Source organism: Apteryx rowi, unplaced genomic scaffold (genome assembly GCF_003343035.1).
Source record: "Apteryx rowi isolate R43461 unplaced genomic scaffold, aptRow1 scaffold_105, whole genome shotgun sequence".
Taxonomy (NCBI): domain Eukaryota; kingdom Metazoa; phylum Chordata; class Aves; order Apterygiformes; family Apterygidae; genus Apteryx; species Apteryx rowi.
Genome location: NW_020447253.1, coordinates 921,464 through 945,640, shown reverse-complemented (window position 1 = coordinate 945,640; position 24,177 = coordinate 921,464). Strand labels below are relative to the sequence as shown.

Below are 24,177 nucleotides of genomic sequence, written 5' to 3'. Positions count from 1 at the left end.
AACAACAAAAAAAGTGAGTGAATACCAAGCTATTAACTAGGTGCACGTAGGGAGCATTTGATTGAAGAATTTGTGGGCTCTTACAGCATTCACATTATTTAAAACTCGGGACCTCTGAGAGGAGCACAAGCTTGGTAACGCAATTTCTCAAGTGAGATATTTCTATCAAGGAACTTTTCTGACTGCTTCCATGGATCTGCAGGAAGACCAGAATTGACTCCTGATAGCTTTCTCAGCCCAAGTGGCAGGAATAATGATGAAACGAAGGCAATTCAAAGAGTGGCTGACCTGGCTCTCACTTGGTAACAAGGTCAATAACTCTCCATGCTCCAGTGACCCAAAATACTTATCACTTTGACCTAAAGAGAAATACCACTACAGTGAAGAAGCAGAGAAGCAGCCAAGCAGATCTCAGCCAAACAGATTTCGCATTGTTTTAGGGATTTTTAAAACGTTATGATTTGTGTCCTTTCTAAAATCTGGCTGTGAAACAGCAAACTTTACTGTTACATCACTGTAAATATACAAAGTTGGATACCATTTAGGAGGAAAGATGCATATATACACAAAGAAAGAAACGTGAATATATACATAAGAGAAAAATTATATATTTAAGATGTGCAGTAGGCACTGACCAGAAGTAGTTAGATCCTTTTTGCACCAATATGTGGAGTAACAATAGTTTACATGAGTATTTTATGAGAAAGAAAAGCTTCCAGCTACAGCCTCGTGGTTAACAAATTTAATTTCCTGCTCTGCTTGGTACAGACCTAACCTTAAAACCACCTGGGACAGAAATTAAGTGGAACACGGATCTGAATCCAGATTCAGGCACATCAGACTCGAGCATTTTTCCCTTTTTCAGACCCTAAAGGTCAGGCTTCTTTAAAAGAAAACAATGAAACACACACACAGGCATACACACACACACCCCAGCACACACACAACACTGACAAATAGTTCAAATATTTCTGTTTAATTCCTCTGAGAGAGGAAACAAGAAGAGTTAAAAACACTGAAACTCCTAGGGAACTCTGCATTTACCTTCTGGCCTCCTCTGTTTACATTATAAATGTCATTTTTGACATTCAATTTGGTTGAATTTTGCAAAATGTATGTCCTTAAATCAAAATCACCTTGACCTCTGAGCAATGCATTAGCTTTTGATTCAGATCTTATCTAAAATGAATCGACAAGACACAAATCCAGTGTTTATCCTAGTCTATTTTATTTACAATATATACAGTTCCTACAGAAGATGATTTCTCACAAGGATATTAAATAGCAAAAACACAGCATAGCTTAGATCTACGTACTGACATCTGCAGCCAGCACAAAACCCACAGGACAGACAGTGGTCCAAGCTTCAGGTCTGCAGCAGGCTCTGGAAGCAGAGGGTGGGCTCGCAGCGTGCCAGCTCCGCGGGCAGCCGCTGAGGTAGACACAGTACGCGGCACTGCACACGCTGCACGTCTTCGCTGCACCAGCCGCCTGAGCCCCGTGACGCGTCTTGCGGCGGTACAGATCCGTCCTGGCGTCGCTAACCAAGCCTTCTCGGATAAAAGGTGTTTGTTGGCTGTTACTCTCTAGTCGGAAACTATTTCACTGGTGTGATTTGCTTAGATTTCATAGAATGCTTTGGAATCCTTTAGAATAAAAGGCACTACGTAAATTTACAGGAACAATTCTTGCTATTCTCATAGTAAGAATTCAGATGGGCCATTAGCATCGTGTTGCTGTGATCCTGTGTACCATGTAATTACATCCTTATTGCTTAACATTTACTATCATTAAGTTAATTTAATGCATTCAGTGTCTATTATCCAGATAATTCCAAAATATGAATAAGAAATGGAAAGCACAGTAATTTAAGATTATATTCTTGTAAATTTTTAGAATGAACTACACAAAGATACTGCACCTGAGATAACATCCTGTCTTCCTCTTCTCTTCTGTGTTGTGTTTCCATATTTGAATAACAAGTTACTTGTGCTCCAAAAAAAATTTCATAAAAAAACCTCAGTTATTGAAAACAGTGCATACGGAATGCCTTAATGTATTCATTTTCTGTTCAAAATTGCTGTGGGAATAGCACAATACTCAAGCATGTAAAAACTAGTCATCTAAAAACCAAAAGGCACCCCAAATTTACTTTGTTAGCAATATTTTCTTCTGAAATATGAAGTATTGCAATTTCTTAAGATATTCCCTAAAATCCATCAACATCCCATATATTATGTGGATACTTAGTGACATTCAGAAACAAGCTCAATTTTCTATTGGTCTACCATAACATTAAATTCACAAAATATAATTAGGGCATACTACTGCTGATCAGAATATCTAATTTTACAGAAATATTTTGAATACAAACCCTGACATTTACTGAAAACCTGTAGAGACAATCCAAGTACTAGTAAAAACATCAGTTACCTTGGATTCTTTTATAATTCTCACCAGTTCAATGCAAATACAGATCAAAGGAAAACTTTATCCGTTTAAGGCATGCCATTTAAGCACTTCCCTCTACCTGTAACCTGCATACTCAGATCATTAAAAAAAATGTAAACAATTAGTTTGCCTTGATTGGAAATTAGCGACAGTTAAAAGCACCACAAAATATAAATTAAAAGAAACTCAAACATATCTAAAACTCGAGAGATTAATTTTAAAGCTAAAAGAATGAAATCTATCTTTAATTAAAAAAAATACTTGCTGGTGTTTTCAGTAACCACCAGAACCCATCTCAAAAAAAGTGTAAAGGCCATCACGTGTATATAACCCCTACTAAATGTTTATTGACAGGTCTGAGAAAAGGAAGCTTCTAAGAACTTTTTGTTTTGGTTATGCATACAAGGAACACATTACAGTGGGAATCTATTACTCTATTAAGAGAGCTTACCTTTAGAGACTCCAGATTTTACTTTACACCATTTATAATATTAGACTTGAGAATCTGGACCACAAAATTTTGTACAGGCAGGCAGAGTCAAGTCTACCACAACGACTCTACTACAAGCTTTACAAACAAACTAGTAAAATAATTTTTCCATTCATCTTATTTGTACACGGTATGGTTCCTTCTTGGAAAACCTTTTATATCTTAAGCTCAGATGTGACTAGTTAGGAGGTTAAAAACAAAACAAAACAAAATTCCAAAACCCAAAACAATTGAACAAAAAAACCCCACAAATTCCCCCAAAACTCCAAAAACAACCAAGATGAGGGTTATACAATTGTCAAGCTGAAGAAAGAAAACACACCTTTAGCAAAACCTCACAAATGAAAAAACATTTCCCAAACTGTATTTCCAAGGAGAGGAGAAATCTTCTTCAACGTCCATGTCATCACTCACCGAAGAAAAATTTTATAGAAAATTTTATTCAACATACAACATTTTCCAGCAAAAAAAGGCAATATACAGGAAGAGTTGTTGTACACTGCGGCTACAGAAACAAAATAAAATACTAGAAAAGAATGTAAAATTAAGTGTGAATTGCTGATTCTATCTTTACTGCACTCAAAACTAGACACGTGGCTGGCATTAGCTCCAGGAAAAAAAAAAAAAAAAAAAAAAGCAGTCTGGGGACTGAAATAAAACTACACACAATGAATATCAACATCAGTGAAATTCACTTGCAGACTCACCCAACAAAATTAACCTCCAAGTGTTAAATTGTACATGTTCATTCATTAAATATACAATTCCATTTTTTCTTTTTTTCTTCTTTTTTCTTTTTTCCCCTCCTTTTTTATACAAAGTCAACAGCTTACTAAACACTAGTGAGCATGCCCTCTGTGCTAAAAGGCTATTTCTTGTGTTTTCCCCATCTCTTCCCATGTTAACTAAATTAATGATATTTATAATCCTTTCACTTGCTTTTGCCAACTTTGAGTGTCATTCTATTTGCCAGAAGATGGCATAATAAATCTCAACTGTATTTCTCAATGGTTGAAAATTTAATAAAAAGGCCCAAATATCTCTTTTTAGGATTCAGGGCATCCACTTGACAAAATGGGATGCAAAGTAGTGACTAAATTAAATGAAAACTAGTTTATTAAAAAATATTCTATGCAGCTGGAGGAGACAAAAATCCCGAATAAGTGCCAACAATGTACACAATGAAGTAGAGATTGCTATTTATTGATGATGTGAGTTTTTTGCATTTACAAATGCACAAAAATGTCATTTAAAGTATAACTGAAGGAAATAAATCTGATGTGAGTCTAAACATAAGACTTACTAGCTGCAGTGATGGTGAATACCACACCAGGAAGGGCAGCCAGCAAGCTTATGCCATCTATAAACGTACTACAGACAAATATTTTGCCAATGTCAACTGTTCTACTAAACTCTTCCCTCATTATGCTGACAATTGCCTTGCATTACGTTTACCATAAAATAACTCTCATTGGCATCCAAGCTTTATAAAAACACCTTCATTTTGCTCAAAAAGGGCAGTCAATAGATACAGAGAAGCCAAACTGAACAGCCTCAACAAAATAAAATTAACATCAGCAGCAAATCCTCTTGCTGAAGACTTCAGATATAGTGCACGTGTACCAAAGTTCTACAGTTGTTAAAAAGGTGCACACACACACTTATTTTTGTCCCTTGCCTTGACAATCTGGTTAAGTAAGTCAGTTATGGATTTTAATAGCTTTTTCAAGGTAAGTGTAGCGACTTCTCTTTGGGGCTTTATTGAAATGGTCAAGCCCTAGCCATGGCCTTGGATGAGACATGTTGCCTAGAAAAGAGAAGAGAAAAAAAAATGAAGTTTTAAGACTAAGTTGAAAACTTTCCTTTACACAAACTACTCATGTGCGTCCTGTTCCTGGCTTGCTAGGAATCCTACAGCACGGAAGCAGGCTGCAGAACAGTCTCACAGCCCACAGCCAGCAGGGCTGCTTTCATGACTACTGCTGTACTTTCAGTAATACATCCTACAACTGTTTCTGGATCAGCTAAGCTGGTTTTCATTCTCTTCAGTCACTTACAGGAGTTCACAGCAGTGCAATGTGTGCTGAAGTAAAAAAATTGTGGTTATACTTTATCACCTGGTTTAAATGGGAATATTCTTTAAATACATGTAAAATGCAAATAGTTAATTAAGAAATCATGTAACTGACCTCATACTTGTTTTTTGAAAAAAATTTTATAGACATATTTGGAGTATAAAGAAAACGCACAGAATTTTTCACTTGTTCAACTCAGTATTATTTTACCTATTGCTGATTTTTAATCAAAAAACAGAGTCCACATACTTCTTGCAAATGGGAGAAAGATGTTTAAGATGTTCTCAGTGCAGAGCATCAAGTGAAGTGAAATGATAAAGGCAGAAACTAAAGGCCCTACAGCAAGAAATGTACACTCCTACATTCAAAACTATCAACTATAATGACTAACGTATAGAATACATGACCTTTTTAGTTGCATATATATGTATTTTTGGATGTATTTTCCTCGATCAAATGATTTTTCTTTTTGCTTAACATAATGGTCAATGTCAAATATAAAAGAGAACTGACAACCTCGCTGAGCTGACTTTAACAGCTTTTACAGACAGACATGAAGTCCCACACTGTTAGCACCAGCAAAGTTAGCTACAGGAGTAATTTTTTTAAAAACAAATTTCCAAATTAGAATTTAGGGATATAATATTGTTAGAGTGCATCTTTTTAAAAGGAGACGGGGAGCCACTGTCATGCACTACTTTGATCACGTTAGAGTGCTAAAGGTTTAGTTCAATTGCTCTAACATGCATTCAAATTTGACACTTGTAAACACCTGCGAGCCTTACACCTTCAAATACTATTTACATAAGGAGGCATAAGAGTATCTTATTATCACCCCAACCACGAGTTTCAAGGAGAATGGATTCTATCGAAGTGTATTGTATCAAAAGGGCAACTTCCTGTAAACTCTCAAATTAAAATCCATTAGTCTCAGATGCCCTACAATTTCTTCTTCCAACAGTTCAAGTTTTCCCTTTTCCAAGGTTCGGCTGTGTTTGTACGTCTGACCTAGTGTACCCGGCTAATGTCTCGCATCGCTTTGACAATACCACCTCTAGCTTTACTCACAGAGTCCAAGAGCCTGTTTCAGACTATTGGATTCCCCTTCCCAGCTCTCAAAGATGACTTACAGAGAGCGAAATCAGGACCCTGCCTGCTCTGAACAAACAGGAGAGGGTTTAGCTGTCCACGGGGAGATGTCCATCTCCGAGTTAGTCATCCAGAGACCCCTCACAGCTGGGCAAAAAACAGGCCCGCCAGCAGGACAAGTCGCACTGCTCACCTGAACGCTGCCTCTGCTCGTAGATGACTTGTTCAGATGTAAACATTCAGTTAGGCAAGTCACCTCATATGCCCAGCCATGAGCCCTAAACCTAGCTCCATAAAATACCATGATGTGATGACTTTTTGCTAAGTTCCTGGGAAGTACTCATTAATAGTACAAGGCCTGAGTCTCTGGGGTTTTAAATTAAATGGACAGTTACAGGATTTCTTTACAACTGTTAGATAAATCAAAAGCAGAGCTTGAAAAAAAAAGCAGAGAGTGTTCGGTGTTTGGCCCTAACATACCCTTCCAACAAAGAACAGGGCTCAGAACTATCACAGAACTGCAGAGAGCAAGGTGTCCTCAGTCTCATTTCTAGGAGACAGAGCAGCCAACAAGAACAACAAAACGACCTCCCCCCCACAAAAAAAAAAAAAAACAACAACAAAAAAACAGGCAACTGAGCATGGGAAAAATCATGAATTCAAGGCTTTCAGCAGAGCCCTGCCTGCAAACTCAAGGGTGCCATTCCCAACTGGAACTCTCCAAGACTATGGAGGAACTCCTGGAAGATTAACTTGCTTTCTCCTATGTGTAAGTCTAAATGGTATCCTATTCGTGTATGTAATATTTTTGTCAGATTCTTCATATTTATTGGAGATACAAAAAAACCCAAAAATGTCTTCAATGAATATGAGACTTCAAATACCTCTTCACAGCACACTTAAGATAAAGAAACCTATGAGAATGCAACTTAATATTTTTTAGGAATAATATGAGCACATACTGCAATAGCAATGTGAGAACCAAATGTACAAAGGATCAGATGGTCTAGTGCAAAGGTCTAGTGCAACCGACATGGCAACTCCCTTCTTTTGTAAAATATGTTATACTGATATATGAGCCACTTGGCCACTCAAATGCAAATTTTTAACTCACAAAAAAACACATTATCCCTTAGGTAATTTATATGTATATAAAAATATGTATTCTCAGACTAAGATACACATCTAACACTAAGTGTGCATATAAAGTGGATATAAATACTTGCTTAATTATTACGTATAACATATTTCATGTACAAAGAACAATTGATCTGTTTCTGAATCCAGAGTTAAGGATAACTACATCCTAACCACTGGCAGAGTAACTTCAGCATCTCATAAGAATAATCAGGTTGGCTAAAAACTCACCAGGTTGGGGCTCAAAATCTTTCAAGTTCACTTCATACTCATCTTCATTGAGATATTGGTGTCGGCCCATCATTACAATGGCAAATTTAAACTACAAACAGGAAGAAAACTGTTAAGATAGAGCATGAAAATAAAGCCTACAAGTCTAACTTCAGAATCTAACTCGCAGCTGGTTATGAGTGGTATTCCTCAGGGGAACTTGATACTGATGCCAAGCCTGTTTAAAAGTCTTCATTAACAACCTGGACAACAGGACAAAATGAACGTTCAGGAAACTTGGAGAACACCACACCGGGGGACACAGTCGACACGTGGGAAGGCAGCGTTGCCAGTCACGGAGGCCTCGAGAAGCTGAAGGAATGGGCTGACTGAAACCTTACCAAGTTCAACAATGACAAATGCAAAATCCTGCACCTGGCAAAAACAACCCCAGAACAGGCTGGGAACCAGCTGGCTGGGGGACAGCTGCGCAGATGATGACCTGGGGCTCCTGGTGGACAACAGGTTCGTATGCACAGTGTCCTTGGGGGTGATGAAAGATAACCACATACCAGTCCGTATTAACAAAGGTGTAGCCAGCAGGTCAAGGGAAGTGATTATTTTCCTCTACTCAACTCTCTGGTGCAAAATAGATGGCAACAAACTGCTGCCAGTCTAACACAGGTCCAGTAAGACAGTTAGGGGGTTGGAGCACACAGCATACTAGAAACTTAAGGGAAATGGGATTCTTTAGCCCAGAGAAAAAAAGTCTAATTGGGACTTCTAGTCTTCCACTGACTGAAGGGTGCTACAGAACGTAAGACAGCAGACTTTTCTCAGAGGTGCACAGCAAAAGAGCCAACCATCACAAGCTGCAGCAAATGGGAAATTCTGATTGCATATAAGAGGGAAAAAAAAAAGTCTTCACGATGATAGTTGTAAAGGTCTGAAATATGTTGTCCAGAATGTGGCAGAATTCCCATTCATGGAAATCTTCAAAGCGCAGCTAGGGAAGGCCCTGAGCAAACTGATTCAACTTTGAAGTTCGCTCTGCTCTGAGCAGGAGACTAGAGCAGATGACCTCTAGAGCGCCTGTTCCCTCTAGACTTTTCTAAGTCACTTTATAGCCTTGCTGAAAAGAGTTTGATGCCAAGGCAGAAGTATTACTCCCACACATCCTACCTAATTATTCACAGAAAAGGCACTATTTAAGTCAACCAACTGTTCTATTAATCAAAATCTACACTTACATCAAATCTATGGTGTTACAGCTTTTTAAAATAAACTTATCTAAAGTCTACAAGCAGCAATAAGAATTCTTCCAAATGTCATTACCTTTTCAAATTCTTTTTCTTGTATGTCCAGCATTGTCTGAATCCGCTTCATAACCTCTCTGAAGTGTTCACCCTAATAATTTCAATAAGATTTTTAGTATCAAAAAAGCTTATGAAAAAGATGATGCTGTTTATACTTCCTGCTTCAAGCTACATTGAAATACACTGCATATCTTAATATCTGTTATTTTCAAAATTACAGAAACATCAACATCATCCACTATGTCACGAAATGTCATACAACTTGCTATAAATTTAGTAAGTCTTATCAATTCCTCATTACACAAATTGTCTCATAAAGCGACCAAGCACTTGTAATTGCATAGCATTGACATGTATAAGTCAGGTTAAAGTTGAGAAACAGAAGTTAGAAAATTAGCAGCAAGACAAAAATTTAAAAAATATATATATACATCTTTCCTAAGCATATTACTTTTGAAAATCTCTAAACCTGTGATTTTTCTCCCCTCTACTAACCACCTCTTTGTAGTATTTTTCTGCATACTGTGTATGAGCTCCCCCCCAAAAGTGCTGGATTGCATCAACTTAAAAAATCGGTAATATATCAGCTGTTACAGACAAGGAAATACAGTGCAATTGGTTCCCACTGCAAATAAATATGCAGTTTTTACTCCACACTAATCATAAATATGGAAATACGGCAAAATGCCACAGAATTCAGACATCTGGACATACTTCGCAGTCCAGAACTTCTATGAAACTAAATTTTCATACAAATTAGCATAAAAAACAGAAAAACAGTTTAGAAAGACAATCACTAACTGCCCTCAGAAATACACTTCGATATTAAAAAAACTAGTGTGACACTGTTGGAGCAGCACTACATAAAAACTTAGAATTTTAATTAAGCTTTCAAAATTAGCTTTCACTCTTGTATTAACTTGCAGCCCTGGAAGATAAAGCATGTCGAATTTTAAAAATAAGCTGAGTTATGAAATACAAAGTCATCCTAGAAAACGTTCAAGAAAGCAAACCAACTCATAAATTCATGGTCACATGCGCCTCAAAAAGAAGCCCAGCAAAAATGGCCTAAATGCTTTTCTTCATTTTTGGCAACAAGTTCACACTGTAATAACTAGGAATGTATTAGAAATAAGGATTCTGGTTTCTTTGTTGGTTAATATTACAGTTATAGTACTTCAGTCCCCGGCTGTTCCTGAAGCCCTACTTTCTAGACATTTCCCTTACTCACTGAAAGGCAGTCTTAGCCTTGAAGACTGAACAACCTGTGTATGCAAAAGAGAACTGAGGTGGTAAGCGATTTAATCATGAAGAGGCATATCTGGGGCAGAAACTTTTCTACAGGAGTGATACTTTCCCATACACTTTTTATACTAATGGTTCTTTGTACATAACTTTAAGAAAATGTCATAAAAATAATCCCACAGAGGAAAAAGGAAGACATACTGTACCTGGTGTATCCTCAGCAAGAATGGAATTCCAAATGTCCCAAAAACCTCTTTGTGGAAATGTGCCACTGTGATTAGCATCTCATTTTCTTTATCTATATCTACCTGGTCCAGAGGAATCTCCTAGATTCAGACATAAAATTATGACTAAAACCAGCTAACACATCCACAAAAAATTAACATATTATTTAGCTAAAAGCATAATTAGTGTGTTGCTACTGATGTAAAACTATTCAATTTAAAAGTAGTCAAAAGAACCATCCCATCTGACAAAGCCTCTTTAAACAAATCATCTCCAACGTGATATATTTCAGCTTCCCCTACTCAATAAAACAGTCTCCTGGCTTTCCTAGACGGCTTTTCTAACATAAAATCTTCCATAAGCTGTGATTAATAATAATAATAATAATAATAATAATAAAAAATCACAAATCTACTCATCTTCTCATTACAGCTTTACACTGAAAACTTTTTTTTTTTTTCCCTGATCTTTCGGGAAAGTAAAAAGGTTTGCAAGATGATGTGTTTAGAATAATCACACAATAAGTAACAAACTTTGGCTTAGAAAGCCAAACCGTAGCCGAAAAGGAAACAAACTCTTCTAGAACACTTAAGTTTAGAGTATGAAAGTGAGTTATAAGGATAAAAATTTACACCATGAGTCCGCAGACAAACCTTTGAATTACTGCTAAGGAGGCAAATGTCCTATGGACAGGAACCTTGCCAAGTGTTCACGTATTGTTATAAAAATATACATAAAAATGAAAGAGTGGAATCATTACAGAGAAACACATGGAACAAAAGAAATATGTTAGAAGAATTACCTTCCAAAATACACATATATTACTATGTGAGGCAGCCTGCTGTGAATATCCCCTATTCCGGTAGTTGAAAATCAGAATCCAGAAAAGGATATTTACCACTTGAAAGAGCTTCTTCTGTCAAAGCCAAAGCTTCTAAGCTTTTTAAAGAAAGTAGCATTTACCTCTATTCGAAACGTTCGACTTGTTGCAGGTGACAAACACTCTAACAGCTCATCTTCCTGATGGACGCCAATTATTTTGTAACTTACAATTTCTAGCAGCCTTAAAAATAAATGAACAGGGAGAGTATTAAAAAGTCAAGCCAACACTTGTTTCTCAAACCTCAAGGAAGATTAATGTAGTGAGAATATAAACAGACATTACTATTGAATTTTCAGCTTTACCGATACAGTCTTTACTAAAAATTAAGCTGCAGACTTATTAGAGATAAAAATTTATGACTTACTGCAAGAAAAGCCAGTACATGCAATTACAGGACAATGGATTTTAATTTAAATTACTTTTTAAACTCTTTTCAAAATGACCACTCCTTAATCCCTGAGAAATGAATAGCATGAAATGTTTGCATTGGAAACAATTATTTCATTGTGAATTTACAATTGCTGCTGATGAATCCTGTGCGTCTCTAGAATACAACTTTATGAAATGTTAAATAATTACGTAAAATTTGTATCCATATTTAAAAACACTTTAACAATGAGAATCCTGAGGTTCTCAGTGTCTTTCTTAACACAATAACTGGTTTCCACAGTATTTAAGTTAAAACGATACTCATCCACATTAAATTCACGTGATGACATAAAGGAAATCCAGAATCTTCCAGCCTTACCTTAATTTCCCTGAACCTTTTTCAGAGAGTTCTACAGCTTTTTTACATTCTTCTAACAGGTCCCGTACACATCCATGCTTGTCTGGATATAGTGTTATTTCCTATGTAGTGTTTAGAACAAAATAATTATTAGAAAGACTGAAAATGTCAATAACCATATTAGAGCACAGAATACATAGGATTTTTATTTTCAGTACAAGCCCATCTTTAAAAGACAACAATTACTAAAGTGAACAACTTTAACTTCAAAATTTTTGTTAAGAACCAATTTTTTTTGTTTTTTGTTTGTTTTTGTTTGTTTTTTGAAAAGTTACAACTCTGGTCTAATTCCATGGTGTCCAAAGACAACAGACTGCATAAACCACAACATCACCACAACTGTACTGGCTTTGAAAAAGAAATGGCAACAAATAGAATACAGCCAATCTCACTCACCTCTTCCCTAAACTGGCTATTTAGCCATATGCATTTAAAACTTCTTCTGTTTTCAAAATCAGTTATTTTCATTTTGAGCTTAAAGAAGAAAGAGAGATACACTTTAGGCACGCTTTGTACAAAGCAGAATTTTTTTTTACTCACACTGTAAAAACGAAGACTCTTACCTGTTGATAGTAAAGTTTCTTAGGTTGCCTAGGCTTGAAGAACTGGAGAAGATCTCTTAAAGTACCTTCATAATTATGTCTAAGAGGATTACCAGGGCCATCCCTGTAACTGCACAAGAAAAAAGAAAAACCTAAGTGTCTCTCTATAATCCATCACTGCACAGTAAATCAAAATATTAAGTACATTCTTATTTCTGGCTACCAGTTTCATTTAATTGCCTGTACAACCTAAGCAGCATTATACTCAGCGCTTCAGTGATTTTTTTTAAAAACGCGCAAATGTACGGGAACATAAATCCCATTCCCTGTGTGTGTTAACTCTCTTGGTGTTTACAAGCTCACCTTTAATCCTGCAGGGTGGCAGACCTACATTCCTCTGAAACTACTACTACGGGAGCACTAAAATCACATGCTTTAGATTGTGAATATGCCATATGACACAACGAAATTCCAGAATGACCACAGCACAGCAGGCTCTAGGGAGTTACTCATTTTGGGACAGGCTTACTGATGAGGAAGGAAGATGCCTACAGGTTAATGAAGAGCACTCTATATTTGCATGAATATAGAAGTTGATATAACTTTGTGTGCATTATTCCTGCAACTTATATAGAACATAACTACTAATATACTATTTTCTGCTACCATTCCAATTTTCCATAGATTCAAATCCAGTTTTACACAACCGTGCCCAGGAACACCACTTTAACCAGGACTGCCCCTTTTAGCAGAAGCAAACTTGTTAGATCAACTCAGCCATCTTTGAAAACCCTCACTTGCAGATTTCCAGAAAAAGAATAATTAAAAAAAAAAAGTCAAGTAACTCTTGCATTTAAACTTATAATACGTAACAACAGCAAAAATACTATTTTTATGTGTATTTCTTTATGGTCTCCTCCATTCTAGAAAGCTGCATTCACTGAAACAGCACTTCTAACAGCCTAATAATTTAACAGCTTTGCCCTGTACAAAAAGGCCTTAAAGTAATGAACAGTTTTAGAAATTTAGTGTAAATAACGATCCTTTAAAATGTCTCTTTTCTGAATGACGCTTACTGAATTTCTTACAAAGTTCCGAATTCATGGAGCCCCTAGAGCCAGCCACTCTATTTCTTTAAACTGTCTAGGTGACTCACTGTGCATGTCAGAATGCTAATATTTTACTAGGGAAGAATTAGTTTGTAGTGTGGAAGAAGCTATGAAATAACTGTAACCTACATATTTTGGGGCAAAGCATTTTAAAGAATACTTCAGACACAGAACACTATACTTATAAAATTCTACTTACCCTTGGGACTTGAAAAACTGTAATAGCATTGGATCTGTATTAAGTCTTTGTGCAACTGTCTTTGCAACCTGTGAAATAATTTTATTATTTTTTAAGTTCTGGATTATTTCAAACAGTTATAATAGTGCTCTATGATCATTCACTATACTACTTACAGAACATCAGGCTATAGAAATTCTGAAAGAAACCCCCTATGCCCACTTCCCCAAGGCGAAAGAATCTTCAGTATCTCTGGTTTTCACACTATCTCATAAATAGTTGACAAAGAAAAAGATATTCCAGAAAAAAAAAAGGAAAATTCCCCTTTTATTACAACAAATGTGACCAAAACTCTAAAAAACCCACAACTTGCTGTCTGAATATAGCTCTACACATCTTTTGTTTTCTATTTAATTATACTATTATTGGGAAAATAAGTGAGACTTGACCTTTGAAAATTCCCATTTTTCCACTGATTTTTAAGCTTACTCTAAGAAAATTAGCTTGACTGGTGATATCATCACATTATTCCCAGCAGAGTATTTCATGCCACAGCCTCACAAGAAGCATGGGAATCCTTTGTCTACTTTTTCCCTGCCAAAAGAAGCTGTAAAGAACTTACGCTTCAAGTAAAAATGAAATAAGAGGAAGTGAGTCACTGGAAGGCAGATGTGATGAGAAAAGGACAGCAAAAGAATCATCTCTCACTTTCCCTCTACATTCAGATGCTCAAAACTCCTGCCTTCAGTGACTGAAAATAAAATTGTCTGTTTTTATGTACTCCTTTCGACGCTGATAAAAGCAACTGTAGGAGAACTGTAGTGATTGAGATCTACTCAGATGCTAAAAACACCAGCCAAATTATTACTTTTTACAGTTCCATCATCCCGTTTTCCTCTTCTAATTATCCCATCGTCACCCTTTATCTTTATGAATACAACAGAACAGATCTAGTGCCGCTGAGCCTTGAACATTGTGCAAGTGAAAAAAACAATGCAGTTTGGTCTATAAATTTAGGTTTTTTGGTGAAACTAAAACCATAAAATAGATATGACTCTGACTGTTCTTCTAATAGCTAAATAAACTGAGCAAGTTTTACAAGTCACTCAGAAAGCAATCCTGTAATTTTGTTATTAGAATAACATTTTCCAGGGCAGAATAGCATGCCAAGAAAAAAAAAAAAAAGTAACTCATTATTAATAAAAATAAAATAATCCTGTGCAGAAGTCACTGAAGTCATATCACTATATTATTAAATTAATAAAAAATTAAAATCATTAAAATTAATGCTAGCGTAACTAATTAAAAATAGTTTCTTGCGGAAATCTTTTTCTCATTCACAACTGGAAGCAAAGTCGCCTTTAATAATATCAAAATTATTAAATATTTATTCTCACAAATATTAGTGGCTTAAGTTTTTCATGACACAATGCAAAAAACTTAAAAGAACAGAATTAATCTTTTCAAAAACTACGTATAACATGCTGGTGAACTAACGCAGAAGTCGCTTTGTAACAAGGAAACAAACGCAGAGAAACAAATAGGATACACACCTGAAAGTAATTCATCCTATTGGATAAAGTAACAACAAATCCAGGGTCATTGGGGATGGTTTTATCGCAGAAAATGACATCCACCCGATGATATAGGTCTCTGAAGTATTCTTTAGCTGTTGGCAGCTCACTGTTATCATTTTCTGGGTCATCCCTACAAGAGCAGACAAATGAAATCATTACATATTATACTGTTACACATACAAGTGGCTAGGGCTTCAAAAAATATGTTCTACAGTAAGTCAGCAACAGTTGAGAAATACAGAAATGCAGTTAAGAAACCTTTTTAAAGAGCCACCACTCATACACAGTAGGTCTAATAGAGTCAGTAGTGATCCACACCTTTGAATACATCTGTGCTGTGCAAGCGCAAAGGTGCTTACACACTATGCTCGCTTATTTGATAGTCCAGCAGTAAACTGATCCTATTGGTTTCACAGAGGCATTCTAGCAGTATTCTTCCCCTCCCTTGCCACCCCGGCACATTAGTGCATGCCTTTATCACGCTGCCAAAACCTTCCACAAACTCCTGCATTTGTGACTTTGCACAGCGGTCAGATGCAAAACAGCACCCCTTGGACAACAGAAGCAAAACATCTGCACAGATGTTGGTTTGGGTCACTACTGACTGGTATCCCTATCTTCTCAGCAGAGAAATAGCACCAGGGTACAAGCTGTGCACTTACCCAGAAGTCAGCAGCCAGCCAAAGGTGCATAACACCAACTGGGTCAACAGGGAATGCGAGTTCCAAGGCATGACATGAGAAATACATTCATCTCACATAATCTGGGGTAAGAGTGCTGAAGATAGACTAGCTGGCTTCCACCCACTGTCAGCCCATGGAGAGAAACAGAGCAACACAGTTGGGTGTGACCATCAGGAGTGAGAGCATAGAAATGCCGATTTATAGCCCTGACAAGCTTAAGTAAGATCCCTTTAATGGATATAAGACACAGGAGTTCTCCTTCTGCCTTGGAGAAAGCTCCAGTTGAAGGACCAGTACACCTGAGTCGCATATGCTCAGGCGAATCAGGAGCATCCCATCACTGTAGACCAATATGGAACTTACTGTGAGCATGAATAAAAAGAAAAAGGGAAAGCAGTTTAGTTCTAGGCTGAAAGGAGCTCCAAGTCAAGAGCCTTGTTATGGTACAGAGCCTAACATTTGAAATGCAGGTAGGCTCTTCAGTGTCTGAGTTATGGTGGCTCCAGGTAAAAAGCTGCAGGACTTGGATGTATAGCTGAATCATACTCTTTGATAATATTAAGACCTATTTTAGTAATTAGGAGCACTAAGTCTTCTAAACTAGGATGAAGACTTCTTTTCCTTAAATAATGTGGCATGTGATAATTAAAATACTAACAAGATTTATTCATTTCCCCTTTGAATGAACAAATGAGAACTGCTGAGAACTTGTTTGTCGTTAGAAAACTATATTTGCTCTTATTAAAACTGCTAAATTGAAAGAAGTTCTGCACTCAAAGTGAACCAGGTGATTTAACTGCAGTAAGTCGGCTCCTTAAAATACATACTTCTGAAACACTATGATGTCACCATCCATGAGTTCATCAAGGGCTTTATCAAGAGATACATCATAATCTTGAATCCTTTCTGTTAAATTGGGTTTAACTTCCTGCAATAAAAAAAAAAAAATTGATCTCATAGAACAACTGAAAAGACAAAATAAAAGAAGTCACAACAGTAAAGGAAACATAAGGCAAGGCAACTGGTATCTTACTTCAATTGAAACAAATGGGCACATATATTTGTAAATTAATCTTAACTAAGGTTCAGATAAATGTCTTTTTTTGATACAGCCAACTACTTTTTTTTTTAAACAATAGTTTACTTCAAGACTCTCTTTTATTTTATAAAGTATTTTAGCATTCAGTATTATCTTGTCACCATTCAAAATTTTTCAAAATTCAGAGATTTTTACTGATGCAGCTTTCAGAAAGATGGAGAATACTGAATACACTTGCTTATTTCGATAGCACAGAATCTTTGCAAAATAATACACTTTTATTTTTAAAAAAGGAAAAGAAAGACAGATTAAATACTTTTATATTAGAAAATATCTACATTTAGATTATGTATTTATACTTGTAGGTTAACTTCTTGGGATAAAAGCACTCCTGTCTAAACAAACTGGAATCAAACTGCAACTCTCACCTGTACAGGGTAAAAAGTGTTTTGCATACTGAAAGAGGCTTGTGATTTTTGAAGACAAATACAGAAGTACCTGACAGTTCTGCTTTTTAGCACGGAACTGCGTGCGCACTCCTGGAACCACCAGGGAGAGCAGCATGACCGCTAACAAAAAGCGCAATAAAAGCAATTCCTTGTTTTTACTGTAGCAAGGACTTTGCTCTGGCAAGATCTGCACCTTCAGCACTCAATAAATACAGAATTAGAAAGGTTTACTATTTCTGTATTTGGGCAGGAATATGTTAGCAGACTATTTTGTCTGCTAACTTCTAACTTGGGGAAGGAAACAGCAGATACAACATTTTCTCAACTCGGCTGTCCAAGAGGGATACTGAAAATCTAATGGCCAATAATGTTAGCAGCGTTAGCTCCCCTAACACAGTGACTCAGAAGACAAGAACACACTCAGTTAACTTCAAAACAGATTTAAAATTAAGTAACTTAAAAGTGCAAGGTTTTAAAACAAAAAATTTCTACATGAAGTCCTCCACGAATAACTTTGCTGCTAATACTAACTGCTGGCACTCTCTTACAGCACTGTAGACTTCAAAGCTACAAAATTGAGAGTGCTTACGATTTTAGATTACTGTTATGAGCAACCTTTTTTTTAACCATTTTTTTTTCTTAACTACAGAATACAGAAGACAAAAAGGTTACTTCAGAATACTTTGTTACCTTTATTTGAGTCATAATACCAAAGGAACTCAATCCTTTGGTTCTTTAGGAAAAGGGACTAGTTTGTCAGTGTCCTATTAATAGTTTCATGGCTTAAAGGGTATCATTAACATATACATAAATTATTATTAGCTCTTATGCACCTTTCATTTACTGGCCTTCAATTTGCAAGCAAACCTTCACCATTTGGTTTCTTTTAAACCGACTGAAAGGGCAAGAACTCCAGAAAGGTATCTAGTTTGTTTTTTTGTGTTTTTTTTTTAATATAAGAGAACACAATAAAACAGATGTATAATTTCAAAAGTTTAAAAATGTGCAATTTGAGTTTTGCACAGAATCACAGAATAATTTCTGTCTGAAGGGACCACTGGAGGTCTTTAGTCTGACCTCCTGTTCAAAGCAGGGCCAACTTCCAAGTCTGAGCAGGTTGTACAGGACCTTGCTCCTTCAATTTCTGAAAACGTCCATGGATGGAGATTCCACAACCTCCCTGAACCACCTGCTTCAGCACTTAAGTGTTCCCTGTTCAAGAATTCCCTTCAGGGTGAGGGACTGTATTTTTATGAGTGACACAACATTGGGTTTAATCACTGTGTCTGTTTTAGAGGAGATAGTTAAGTCACACCTGCCATATTAGGCTTTGCAGTTCTACCTACTTGTATATTCAAAGTATTATTTAGAGAATGCTTTCCTTGCAATTTTTTAAAGTTTAAAATATTTTAATCACATTGCAATTTATCCTTAAAGAAAACTTTCTACTGGTACACTGATTATAATTTGTACAATAAATAAGTCTATCAATCCGAACCTCATAGAGGATAAGGTTAGTTTCTTGTGGAAATCCTGCTCTCTCACACATAACTGGAAGCAAGTCACCTATTGGAAAAGAAAAAAAACGTGAAATGCATTGCAGCTTTAGCTACTAGTGAGAGCCGTTTGCAAAAGAAAGGAGCAATTACTTTTTCAATCCTGGTTAAACAGTTTTAAAACACCCGAGAAAGGGAACCTACTAGGTTAAAGCTTCCCATACTTAGATTCAACCCAAACATAGGCTTTAAGTTTCCTTCCGTTTCATCTGAACAAAACAAAACAAAAAAAGACAGACATGCAAGGCCATCCAAGAACATACAGATTGAATAACACTGCTCTTCCTCTTAGAGAAATTTTCATCTCTCTTAAAAAAGTCACACAGCTAAAATACAAAATTGAAAGCATGTGCAAGTCATCAGAATGAGACTTTCAAAATGACAAATCAATGCATTTCTACGCAGTAGTCATTCGCTAAATTCATTAAATGGAGCCATATGAAAAGCAAGGCTCACACTCAATTTAAGTCTGACCAGCTACTCTCAAGGCTACTATCATGAAAAGTTGTACAAGGAGCCTTATATAAACCTTTAAAGTAGAACATGTCACAAAATAACCTAACGAAAATAAAAGAAAGAAAAAACAAACTGGGGAGCAATAGCATATCCCAAAGTTGTCCAGCAAGTCTGAAACAGCCCATTATGTTCAGCAACATCTGGTGAACACTGTAAACCTGCAACAAAAAAATTAACTGACAGCCAACAAGGTGTGTGAAGGCTACGTCTCAGCTTTGCAGAAGGTTTCACTGATGCAACATGGGGAAGAAAACTGGATCAGAGCACAAGCACTGGTGTTGGGAGAAACTGGAATTTCAGCCTGTGGCCTACCTTTGAGGCTGCAATGTAGCTGCAGACTCTCTGTCGTCATGCACCAAATGTGGTCTTTGACAACACTGAACTGCTTCTGGCTTGGGAGGGGGGAAGGGAAGGAAGTCCCTTCCCCGCTCCGTTCTTCCCCACCCCAACAGATCAGTTATTTCACTGCTGTAACTTGCACCAAGGCCCACAGAGAGATCAGGAGAACTGCGGGCTGCCCTAAACCACAAGAACGAAGACGGGGAGAAAGGGGTTGTGCAAGACTGGGAATCTGCTGAAATGATATTCGCACCATTCTTCAATTCCAAACTTCTCAAAAATGTACATAAGATTTAAAGCCAAGCTAGACCCTCAAACTCTATCCTCATTAAGTACAGGTAACCTCCTTCTTACTGTAACATAACACGTAAAAATAAGAAAACACAGTGCAAGGAAAAGCCAGGAAGCAGGAAAAATTTTAGCAACGTTGTAAGTCTTACACATCTTTTGCCATACAAAAATACACCTAGAATACACTACATCGTTAATACTAAAATAAAAGGTGTACTTGTACAGAATAGCCAGACAGAAGCACTATTGATTTCCAAACTGTATCACTTGATTTCGATGATAAAACTAATATTAAAGAAAAAAAATTGCAATATATTTTATTAAAACAATTTCAACTACAACAATGAAATTGAATTTTAGAACTCACGTATTTTACAGGATATAGGTGTGTAGATATGTCCACAATAATTCAGACTCCGAGTCTTCGGATCATACATCTTCAGAAACAACATTACATCATCTACAAATTAAGAAGCAAGAATTAATTTTATGTAAGGCTTATTTGAGCACATCTGAAAAAATCACCTATTTTTCTTTAAATGTTACACAAATGTGTCTTTGATTTACAAATGATGTTCTTAATAATATTATTATGCACTGAATTTAATATATACAGGTACTTATACATAAAATTTATTCAATGATTCTAAAACCATTTGAAATATGTCCTCAACCTTGAAGAGAAATGAGGGAGAAAAAAGAACATGAGAAAAGCAAATATCAGCACTGCAGTTTGATGACTACGTCAATGACATCATTGAAAAAAGGAGCACACAATGTTTTCTGAGGTACACACAAACTAAGAGTATTTTGTATTTACTCAAGTTTTAGCATATATGCTTACGATCTTTATCAAACTTGGGTAATGTTGCTCCAGTAGCAGCCATCTCTGGATCTACTGTTTCCAAAAATATTGTCCATGGATTTTCATTGTCGCTGAGCTCAATCATCTATTTAGAAATATGTGGAAAAAGAAAAGACAAGACTCTGGAGAATATAATATAATCTGGTATCTGCATTTTGATTAGACACACAAGAATTTTATGATTTTTTTTCTTTTGTGGTATTCAGGTGCAACATTTTATTTTAAGCAATACACTTGACTAAATCCAGCATTTTTGCCCAAACACTGAAAAGACTCAAGAGACATTTATGTTTAAAAACTAACACACAAATCGTGATCATGTGTTCTCTTTATGGAAGTAAAAGCATCCACCAGATTTCCTCCCCTCCCCCACAAAATATCAATCCACTAAATCTCAAATCTTCTCAAAAAACAAACTTCAGCATACACAGGTTAGTTTAAAACCCCTTTAAAAAAAAAAAAATTCTAATGTCCCAAAGCTACAGATTCTTAGCGGGAACTGAGACTCATGGATGACATACAGAAATAATGTCCTCTGTCAATGGATATTTACCGTTTTATTGCCGTCTGCTTCATTATCTAACATCGCAGGTCTTTTTGTTCCATTACTTCTAGCTTGCATTGGCCATAATCTGATTTGATCCTGTGGAAATCCCTACAATAAATAATAATTGTGACAGGGAAAAGAAAAAAAAATGATTAAGTACATTTATTAAACTCAGTCAAAATTAATCCATTTTAAAAAGCTCTAAATAATGACTGAATGCTGCTGATGCCTGGAGAAGATAAAGACTATTAAGTGAACATAAGGTAATAAAATACAGATAGATAGTCCACTACAGAAAACTTACCATTGTTTGAGAAAGATTTTGAACAAATTCCGTAAGCGTGGAGTTTTTTAGTACTTTGAAAACAGTGTATTTCACTTTTTCTTCATCATACATATCATTGCCTTGGTGGCCACAGAACTGATCCTCTGCCACTATCTGAAAATTTACATTTAAAGGTTACCATTCATATAAACTCAGCTGCAGATATCATACCTTTTTTGATGATGCTTTACTGTGTAACGTCACTGGCTTACTGGATAGTGTCACACTGTTATACTAATTGCGTTCTCCTGAAGGAAAATTTGCAAGAACGCAGGATATAATGAAATTAAAAAATTGTGACAGTCAAATCAATGCAAGTAATTAAAATACACTAATTCTGACAAATCCCAAACAATAAAAAGCCAGTGACACTTGGATCTCAACCCTGGAAACATGTACTCAGATAATCCTGGCATTTGAAGAAAGCTATGTAACTATTTCACTAGCATAACGCAAGGAAGACGCACTAAAAGACTTCCTGTATCTGTCACAGTCCTCACGCAGTCTTTGCTGAGAGAAAAAAAGATTGCGCAACTCTGCCAGTCTCTCCATTGAGAGCAGCTGTAGTGTAAACGTCATGTAGAACAAGCCAAACGTTACCGGTGTCTCTCCTTATGAACACCAGGAAGAACACACCAAGGAAACGCTGGGGCAAACAGATAACGGGTTCTTTTTTTTTCAGCCAGATGGGCTCTGGAAAGAGCCATAAACAGGGTTCCTTAAGGCAATTCCTAGCAATCTAGTCCATCTGGCCTTTCCAAAAAGCGATAATTGCAAATATAAGCATTCTCCCTTCTCCTCAAGCTTGATGAGCTCATTTTGGCCGAAGTCCAGGATGGCAGCGTATGGCTAGATACATTCTAATTTTAGAAAATAATTCCTGAAGGAGATAAAAGTGCAGCGGCAGCGCAACCATTTAACATAATCTAGTCTTTTTCTTTTCACCTGAATTTACTATTTTTATTTGTAAGCACATAACTTTTCCCACACTTCTACAGAAAACAGAAATGCCCCAAAAAACTGTCATTCCCAGTGGAGTACTGCTTGTTTCATTGGGACTTAGCGCAGGTGTGAATATGCTTATAAGCACTAAAATTCCACTCATCGTTTCACTTCAAATGCTAGTTATAAATACAAATCCAAAAACTAAAAATCAAGTTTTGTCTTGGGTGGCTCAATATTCTGAATTTTAGTAAGTTACTTGCAATTCGATCCAGTTCAAAGGCTGACCTGCACTTGCATATAGAGGTGAGCTTCCTGCCTTTCCTTCCTCTTCTGAGCCTCTATTCTTTTCTCTTCTTGTAGCCTTTCTACGAGCTGTTGAGGAATATCATGGTCCGTGACAGGCTGCAAAACCTCACCTACAACGCAGAATTTGTGATGTCATTTCAAATTTACATCAAACAGGGTTTTCATACACACTTGACACTCCACTGATTTTAAGTCAAGGACAGCTATTTTCATCTTTTAATTAAAAACATTATTTGATATCAGCACACTCTGGCAAAAGCACCACTTACTACCCTGAGCTAAAATGCTCTGCTTCCATGAAACATGTATCATACTCCTTTGAATTAAACATTCATTTTATGATTAAAAAAGTATTTACTACTGCTCAATTTTTTGAAATAAACATGTATCTACATATTTGCATCTATCAGTTGGATCTAGTTTCCATCACTCAAGTTAAAAGTCACTGTAATTTTTCCATTCTATAAAACAATCTAGGTGAAAGGATTCTGCAGACACAAGCACTTTTCTTACTGTGCTAAGACAAGGCAACACTAGATTAGATCAGTCTTTCCAGAAGTGAGAGAGGCTGGTTGATCCCCCAGAATCTGTAAATTCTAACTATACCTAATGAAACTATTCCTATACCAAATATACCTTTGTATAGGAAGGTTGTCAACAATTCAGAAGTAAAATATGGCCCTGAACCCCTGTATTTCTGTACATCAGTCTAACTTGGCACACACATAGACGGAGTATACATACTTAATTTTGATTCCCTGATGTAAACCAACATGTACGCATTAGTACAATGCCGCACAGATAAGTCGTCATCATGACCTCCATAATTGTGTTCAATTGCTTCTTCCTTTGTACATCTCGATACAACATCGTCATCAAATTTACACCACTAGGGAGAAAATTTTGTAGAAATATAATTTTACACACAAAAATATGTTCTTGAATGATAAGTTAATTCTATTCCTGGCACGTCTTTCAGCTCTTTGAAGTGCCTAAAATTTC

At 36.3% G+C, this 24,177-nt stretch overlaps 1 protein-coding gene across 2 annotated transcripts in view; it reads right to left on the bottom strand.

Annotated features, from left to right (window-relative positions):
* Window positions 1-1,206: 1,206 nt before the first annotated feature.
* USP7 (ubiquitin specific peptidase 7) overlaps window positions 1,207-24,177 on the bottom strand; it is a 45,906-nt gene continuing 22,935 nt past the window's right edge. For both annotated transcript variants that reach the window (XM_026068518.1, XM_026068528.1), the window contains 18 exons: window positions 23,920-24,064; window positions 23,155-23,285; window positions 21,904-22,038; window positions 21,606-21,707; window positions 21,032-21,137; window positions 20,555-20,647; window positions 18,984-19,051; window positions 16,825-16,925; window positions 15,291-15,444; window positions 13,759-13,826; window positions 12,472-12,580; window positions 12,305-12,382; window positions 11,870-11,970; window positions 11,202-11,301; window positions 10,220-10,339; window positions 8,788-8,859; window positions 7,474-7,564; window positions 1,207-4,748 (listed from right to left, as the gene is read on the bottom strand). In XM_026068518.1, coding sequence (XP_025924303.1) covers window positions 4,642-4,748; window positions 7,474-7,564; window positions 8,788-8,859; window positions 10,220-10,339; window positions 11,202-11,301; window positions 11,870-11,970; window positions 12,305-12,382; window positions 12,472-12,580; window positions 13,759-13,826; window positions 15,291-15,444; window positions 16,825-16,925; window positions 18,984-19,051; window positions 20,555-20,647; window positions 21,032-21,137; window positions 21,606-21,707; window positions 21,904-22,038; window positions 23,155-23,285; window positions 23,920-24,064 — 1,881 coding nt within the window. In that variant the 3' untranslated portion in view covers window positions 1,207-4,641. The remainder of the gene's footprint in view (window positions 4,749-7,473; window positions 7,565-8,787; window positions 8,860-10,219; window positions 10,340-11,201; window positions 11,302-11,869; window positions 11,971-12,304; window positions 12,383-12,471; window positions 12,581-13,758; window positions 13,827-15,290; window positions 15,445-16,824; window positions 16,926-18,983; window positions 19,052-20,554; window positions 20,648-21,031; window positions 21,138-21,605; window positions 21,708-21,903; window positions 22,039-23,154; window positions 23,286-23,919; window positions 24,065-24,177) is intronic.